The sequence below is a fragment of the Trachymyrmex cornetzi genome, unplaced genomic scaffold, assembly GCF_001594075.2.
Source record: "Trachymyrmex cornetzi isolate Tcor2-1 unplaced genomic scaffold, Tcor1.1 scaffold147, whole genome shotgun sequence".
Classification (NCBI taxonomy): domain Eukaryota; kingdom Metazoa; phylum Arthropoda; class Insecta; order Hymenoptera; family Formicidae; genus Trachymyrmex; species Trachymyrmex cornetzi.
This window is the reverse complement of record NW_017296059.1, coordinates 1,757,098-1,764,787: the sequence shown is the minus strand read 5'-3', so window position 1 is coordinate 1,764,787 and position 7,690 is coordinate 1,757,098. Positions and strand designations below refer to the sequence as shown.

At 30.1% G+C, this 7,690-nt stretch overlaps 2 protein-coding genes across 2 annotated transcripts in view; one reads left to right on the top strand and one right to left on the bottom strand.

Moving 5' to 3' along the window:
• Positions 1-1,828: 1,828 nt before the first annotated feature.
• The window catches only part of LOC108757909 (UPF0553 protein C9orf64), a 10,652-nt gene continuing 4,790 nt past the window's right edge, over positions 1,829-7,690 (bottom strand). Inside the window, exons 3-6 of the mRNA XM_018502607.1 lie at positions 4,870-5,029; positions 3,990-4,103; positions 3,046-3,240; positions 1,829-2,151 (exon numbers count right to left, since the gene is read on the bottom strand). Coding sequence (XP_018358109.1) covers positions 1,901-2,151; positions 3,046-3,240; positions 3,990-4,103; positions 4,870-5,029 — 720 coding nt within the window. The 3' untranslated portion in view covers positions 1,829-1,900. The remainder of the gene's footprint in view (positions 2,152-3,045; positions 3,241-3,989; positions 4,104-4,869; positions 5,030-7,690) is intronic.
• LOC108757908 (fibrous sheath-interacting protein 2) overlaps positions 5,703-7,690 on the top strand; it is a 6,148-nt gene continuing 4,160 nt past the window's right edge. Inside the window, exons 1-2 of the mRNA XM_018502606.1 lie at positions 5,703-5,862; positions 6,445-6,924. Coding sequence (XP_018358108.1) covers positions 5,831-5,862; positions 6,445-6,924 — 512 coding nt within the window. The 5' untranslated portion in view covers positions 5,703-5,830. The remainder of the gene's footprint in view (positions 5,863-6,444; positions 6,925-7,690) is intronic.

The window sequence follows — 7,690 nt, the reverse complement described above, 5'->3', positions numbered from 1 at the left end:
CTTGTGTGTAGATAGAACGGATTAAATTGAGTCGAAAAGTCCTCTATCATTTTGCAATTTTTGCAATAGTTAACGAGATATTAATTACTAAAAATCGCTGGATATTGATTGATAATTTTTTTACTTAAATACTATCAACTTTACAGAAAAACAGCGAGAGACAAAAATTACAAAAGACAAAAATTGTTTATTTTCTTCTTATAAAGTTCTGAGAATTTTTTAGTACCGAATTTTCTCATGTTAATAAAAACCTAAAAATAAGAAAATGTAGTACTAAACATTGATAAAAAATTCTGAAAAATTCTTAGAGCTCTATGAGAAGAAAATAAACAATTTTTGTCTTTTGTAATTTTTCTGTAAAGTTGACAGTATTTGAGTAAAAAATGATTAAAGATTATATTCGGCAATTTTTAGTAATTAATATCTTCTTAATTATAGTAAAAATTGCAAAATAGTAGAAGACTTTTTGACTCAATTTATCCGTTCTACAAGTGCTTTGTCAAAACTTACTAGACATCCTGTATAATTGTGTTTAGTAATGATTAATAATAATTAGTAATGATATCCCAGGTAACATCTAAAAATGAAACATAAAACGTCTGAAAGACGCCTAAAAGACGTATTAGAGACATTTGTTAAAAGATATATTATATCTAAAAGACAAATGTCTTATGTTTCGATTTTGAACTTTTTCGTTGTCTGAAATATTATTATTGCAATATATATAACTAATAATAATATATTACACAAGTAAATTATTAGTTGTAATTGTGTACATTTAATTATATATTAGTTAGGTATATTACAAATACTTATTTAAACATTACAAATACTTTTATATCAGAATGCTAAAAGAATCTTTTCTTTTAAGGGCTCACATACGTTTCTCGGCTTCAAAAAATTGATTATTTTGCTTATTTTAAAAGGTACATATCTTAGAAACATTTTAAGACCAGAACAAGTTCGATATTCGAATTATTGACGAAGTTACAGCTGCTTTAACGAAACTAGTCAGGTCGCTCCGTAGGTCAGAACAGGTCAGAATTCGAACCGGTTACCGGTTGGATGTACTGTCGTTGAAATATAGAGCAGATTGCAGTCAGAAGAGGGTCATACTGCACAGGAGGGCCAACTTTATGGTGCAGGCATCGCTGATTAAGCGTAAGTAAAAATTTTTTATTTTATCCTTGCAAAACTTTAAACGCGTTTTTCTCGAAACAGCGTTTTTCAAAACGGTGGGCATGATAACTGCCTCACCATTCGTCCGATTAACTTTATTTTTGGCATACACATTCTAAATCAGATTCGCTATCGGGTCACGAGAGCTTTTTTGATTAAATTTAACCATTTTCGAATAGCAATAAAAAATAGACAATATTTTTGGGTGAAAATGACGACTTTTCATTCAAATTATGACCATTTCCGTAATTTTTTTTTTCTCAAATTCCTCTCGTGACCCGATAACTATTATTCTAAAAAATGATACAAAATTTGAAATTTTTTTTTCAGATAAAAATTACGAGCTGAATCATACCCGTTTGACACGATAAAAAAACACGTTCTACGCCACTGGATGCAGTCGACATGTTTTTTATTATTTTTTAAATTTATTTGTACGTTTATGCTCGTTAAGAGTCTATCTTTAAAATAAAAAAAAAATGAAATCGATTAGCCCAATAGTTTTCTTACAATTTCTCATCACATTTTGACCACTTTTCAGGTTCGAGAAACGTGTGAGCCCTTAAGGAAAATCAATCTTAATCGAGAAATATAAAATCAAAATTGATCACGTTAAGTTTCCTTTCCATCGTTTTGAAAATGCGTTTATAATATAAATGATATGAATAAAACATGAGAAAACGTATTATCCAAACTACAATTTGTAACAATATAAATTGTTCTAATAGTTCTCAGTGTAGACGTTGCATAATACATTCTTCTTCAATTGCTCATCATGTACTTGTCGATAGTCCCACAGAAAATTGTCAAGCAGACACGTACAATCGAAACCTGGCAACTTTAATTCGGGTATTCGTTTTATGAATGTATCTTGCTTGAGTGTTTCCATCAACATTTGATGCAGATATCTTATTATCATAAGTGAACAACAGCGCATCTCTAATTCTTCTCTACTCCCATGTAAAAAGAAGGCTACAAGAAAACACAACGTGTTTTACTATATATGTGATAAATACAATAAATATAATATCCTCCACATAGAAATTAAAATTGGCGAAAAAATTGTATCCCTTAACAAAAAGTATCTCTTACATACATGTAAACATTTCTATATAATATCATAATTAATACGGTAAGAGAAATAATAATAGGTAAATATTGAAAACGACGGACTCACCTACAATGACTTCGATCTTGACATATATTGAGGGGTTCCGCTCCTCTCCCTGCACCACACCCCGATTTAATCATAACCTAACCCAACTTAACCCTTATCTGATTGTGAGTGCCCGGGGGGGGGGGGGGGGGGGGTGAGGATATTGTTATTTGTGATAATTATAATTTAAAATATACAATTAAACATACATTTATATTGTCAACTTTATTTGTTAATAACTTGAACGAATAACAAGCGCGGGTTAATCTTTCGAGGATCACGCAGGATCTTGACAATATGTATATGTCATTAGAGGTGAGTTCGTTGTTCCCAATATTTACTTATAATATAATATAATAAATCGAATGAGTATGATAATATAATATAACATTTAAAATGTTAAAACAAAAATAAATTACACATTGAGTGAAATTAATAATTTAAATAAATCTCCCTTTTTTAAACAAGAAGAGCGATAGAAGCAGATAAGGAATATACGTATATTTCACGGTAAATAATTACTTATATTCTGTAATGTAATTCAAATTATCGCAATATATGTATACATATGATATTTCTTAGGCATTAAATTCGTCTAAAGAATATAATTTTTATATATTAAATAAAATATTCAGAGAATGGAATAATGTAAAAAATCTTCAATGAAAAACGGAGGATATGTTATCGATAAAAAGTGATAAATGCCTTACCCTCTTTTTCGAGTGTGTCCAAGAATCTTTTACTGTAAACAAGAACATTGAAATGATTGAAAACCTGAACCATACGATAATCAGCAAATATGGTAGAATACTTTATTCCTTTTATTTCAATCCAAAGTTCATGTTCTAGGTGAAAATAGGCCCATATATCGGCTACTAATGTCCACGCCTTAGTGTACAATTTAACTGAAAGGAAGTTTATGGAAATCTCATCATATTACGAAATTATATATATAATTATAATGCTCTCTAAAACTTTTAGAGTGAATTTCATACTAAACAGTGAAACCTTACTCTCGAAGATTGAAAATTGAATCATTTTTTTTTTAAATGGCTCAATTTTCACTCTTTTAGAATGAGAGTCCACTCCAAATAATTTAGAGAGTGTACATCACAAATGTAATATATTACTTTATAATTGATCACAGAAATAGTGTGCAGCATTATAATTATGTAGCATTCATTAATCAATAAAAACAATTTGTATTTGGAAGTTTTTATAGAGAAATTTGAGGCTGCGGTAAAAAAAAATAGAAATAGTAAGATATAAGCGATAAGCAAATCAATTTGGATTTGCTATACTGCTTACGTTATTGCTTTACGTTCTCTATTTAGCCGATTACTTCGCTTACTACTTACATCTTACTGTTTTACGTTTTTCTGCGTTTGTATGTTATATGGGTTTTTATCCCGTATAAACTTCGCATTCTAATATAATAATTAAAATTACTTGTGATATACAAAAGCATTCTTGTTGATCTCTATCTAAAATTTTTTTAGTTGTAATATATGCTCCTTCGAATCGAACAAGATCTCCTGTGGTATTTTCTCGTATCGTCAAAAACAAAGGAGATATATATCTTAAATGATCAAGTTACAGGAAATATCCTGTATAATATCGCATATTCTTCATCATATTAACCGATAACAAATACCTGATCGTCCGCCGTATTTTGTTACGTCGTGATATGACGGGAATTTATCGTGAATTGTAACCATCAACTTCATAGCATCGTGTTCACATGATTTGATACAATTTGCGAAAGTACCTGTAACAAAACGAAATCTTATCAATCAGTTAAATATGTAAGGTTTATCAATTAAAACTGTATATTTTTCCAATATAACTTATCCAAGATCTCTTCCTTATTTTGAATCGTCTTTTATCCTGGCGAAAATAAAAGTTAAAGCGTTTAAATCAAATAAGGGAAAAAAACAGAAGTATAAACGAACATCCAGCAAATGCTAAATAGTAATTGTATAATTGTTAGTTGTAATTTCTCATTCAACAATGTAACTGTAATATAACATATGTATTATATTATAGTTATATTGTTAAGTAGGAAATTAACAATTTAACAACTAACAATTATATAACTGTTACTTAATGTTTGTTAGGAAGTTTCTAGGGAGTAAAAAGTAAAAAATTTCTAGAAACTCATAACGATTGCATAACAAGTGACAGAATTTCGCTACTGAACGAATTATATATTAGGTGTTGAACTTAATCCCTACCGCTCGCTTAATTTAAAACAACGTTTTACACCTTTAAAAAAACTAAAAAAAAATTTTTGTAATGTAATATGCTAAAAAGTTTGACACACTTTTTAGCATATTACATTAAAAAAAATTTTTTTTTTATTTTTTAAAGGTGTAGAACATTGTTTTTTAAATTAAGCGAGCGGGAGGAATTAAGTTCAACACCTAATACATATGTCAAATGAACGAAAATGATACAAATTTGTGTACGTAAAAATGTATATGTAAAAATAGGAAAAATATACATATGAAATATTATCATGTAATGATTTATACCATTATAGTGGTCCAACAAAACTTTTCCAACTTCATGCAAAATTATCAATCTTTGAGATAGGCGTGGGATGGTAACGTCGTCATCGCCCTGGAAAATGCGTATCATTTCGACCATAGATAGCGTTGTATAAAATTTAGGATCCCACATTGATTTTCCATCCTAACGCAAAAAGAATAATTACATATTAAATCTAATTAAAAATAAAGAATTACAGCAGTGTTTAGATTAAAAAAACGAATATAATACAATTTATATATTTAACAAGACAATGTGGAGATAGGGTTTATCACAGGCTACTGTTTACATTGTATTGTAAAAAATATTCGTTATATTAATTTACGATTTTCAATAAAATTAAAACGGAACGATTTAAGGAATAAGATTCATACGATTGTTACATTTTGACTTTACACCTATTTAGCATGCTTGCATAAAAATACACATATACACACAAATAAGAGTTCCCATCGTTTTCTAATAAATGCCGTTATCAGTACTGCGTGCATGTAATTTAAGATGATAACATATCTAAATATTAGATACCTAAGTACGCTTTAAGATTTAGTATATGACATTAGAGTGCAGTGTAAACAACAAATTTTCTCATTGCATTGAAAATGTCAAATTTTGTGCCAATAAAACGGCATTTGTGGCAAATTTTGCTGCATTATTTTATTTTAAAGAAAACCACCGCTTGTTTATATAATTATATACTTTATATTATAGATATTACAATATTTAAAAATAGTATAGAAGTAATGGTACTGAACACATTGTATTTTTTTAATGATTTATTTTATCAAACAAATGAAGGAAAAACCGATAAAATTTACATGCGCGTACCCCATTGAAATATCAATAATTTTGTGCACTATTATAAATTTAAATATGCTGTGAGAAAATAGAACTAACATGTTCTAAATTAACGACGTGAATGGTTACTTCGTACCTCATAAATCAATGCGCATTATGATTAGAATTAAAAGAATTACGTAAGTATTGTGTTTTTCTACATATAATGTATATATCTATATGTATTTAACCTATGTAACGAAATATTTTAATAAATTTTAATCTATAATCTTTAATATTTTAAACGCAAATTTCATGTTATGCTACAAATTAGAAGTAAATTAGAGAAGATTTTATATTTACATTCTATATATATTTATTTATATATATTCTATATATTTATATATATTCTATATTCTATATATTTTTATTTGTGTGTGTGTGTGTGTGTTTGGACAGAATGAAATTTTTAATATTAATAAATTAATTCGTATTTAAACTTTAGAAATCAACTTTAAACCAAATTTTTAATAATATGTGAAATTAACAATGTTAACATTAAGTGATTGGTTCATTTTTCCTTTTATAATCATATGACAATATAAATGAATTTATCAAATTTCTCAGGTTTAAATATTATTTATTAATTAATAGTTCTTACTTTCATATATTCATAAGTTATACATATTTTGTATACAATATGTATATAAATATATAAAAAATAAAATACAAATATATAAAAGATAACAGATTAGTGAGTCGAGGATTATTCCTTGAAACAGGGATTTAGAACGGCTCGCTGAGACCGTTCCTAAACCGAAAGGCGCCGTGCCAAAGTTCGGTTTACCGGGATGGAAGATAATGCCTCTGGAGCATAAAATACCAATGATACCTGGACCAAAGGGCGCTTACAGCTTTACGCGGCGCAAAGTGGGGAGAAAATTATGGGGACCGAAATTAGAATTTAATTTGAGCGATCCTTATTGCCATGAAACCAAATTCCTTTATGAACCTCTGCACGACGAGCATCTGTTCAAGTTCTTTTCTAGACCAATTAATCGAAAATGTCTACTGAAAGCCGATCTAATCACAGATAATATGGACGTGAAGTGTTCGCTGCACGATTATAACGAGTACCGGAAATATCTAAGGCAGATGCACGCTGATCGTATCAAGAGAGAGCTGAGAAAAAGTAACCGTCTCTTTGTCGAGAGGACAGCCCTACGCTTTGCCGAAAACCATGCACGCAAGGAAGCGGAAAGGTATAATTCGTAATTGTTACGTGGCAAGAAAAATTTTTAATGTGAAAAGTTTCTGCTAGCCAAGAAGGAGATATCTCATCATCCTAAATACTTTTTGTGTTTCGTAATATCCTTTTCTTAAATATATAGAATAGAATTTATTACACTTCAGCACACACAGCTAAGAAGGGGACTTGGTTTACATATACAGAGTGTTTGATAAGTAACGATAAAATTCTCGCATAGGAAAGACCAGTCCCCTGACACCTGACACTCCCATTCGTTTCTTGAGTTTGACGTGACCACGGAATGTCACCGAATCACCAGATGGCGATAACAACTTTATATTACTACTCATGCGCATTCTGGATGTTTACGTCATTTACTTCGATTAGGTTATGTCGGTGGTATCTGCTTAGAACATATATAAATGGAAGGGGCATAGGTGATAGGGCGCTGAACGTGAAGCCACATCTGTGCGAGAGAGAAAGGTAGTAAGGGATAAATATTCGCAATGCGCATGCGCAGCACCGTCATCTGTGTGAATTGTGCAGTTGGTTAGTGTTTCTTACGCATTCGTACATTACACAGTGTGTAAAACGTGATGCTGCGCATGCGCATTGGGAACATTTATCCCTTACTACCTTTCTCTCGCACAGACGTTTGTATCAGCGCGAGCCATGGGAAGTATAGGCAACGTCCGTTCCATTTATATATGTTCTAAGGGTGTCTGTGATGTCGGTTTTGTTATCCCGTTTATTCGCGATCTTCGATCTCCGAAAGTCCG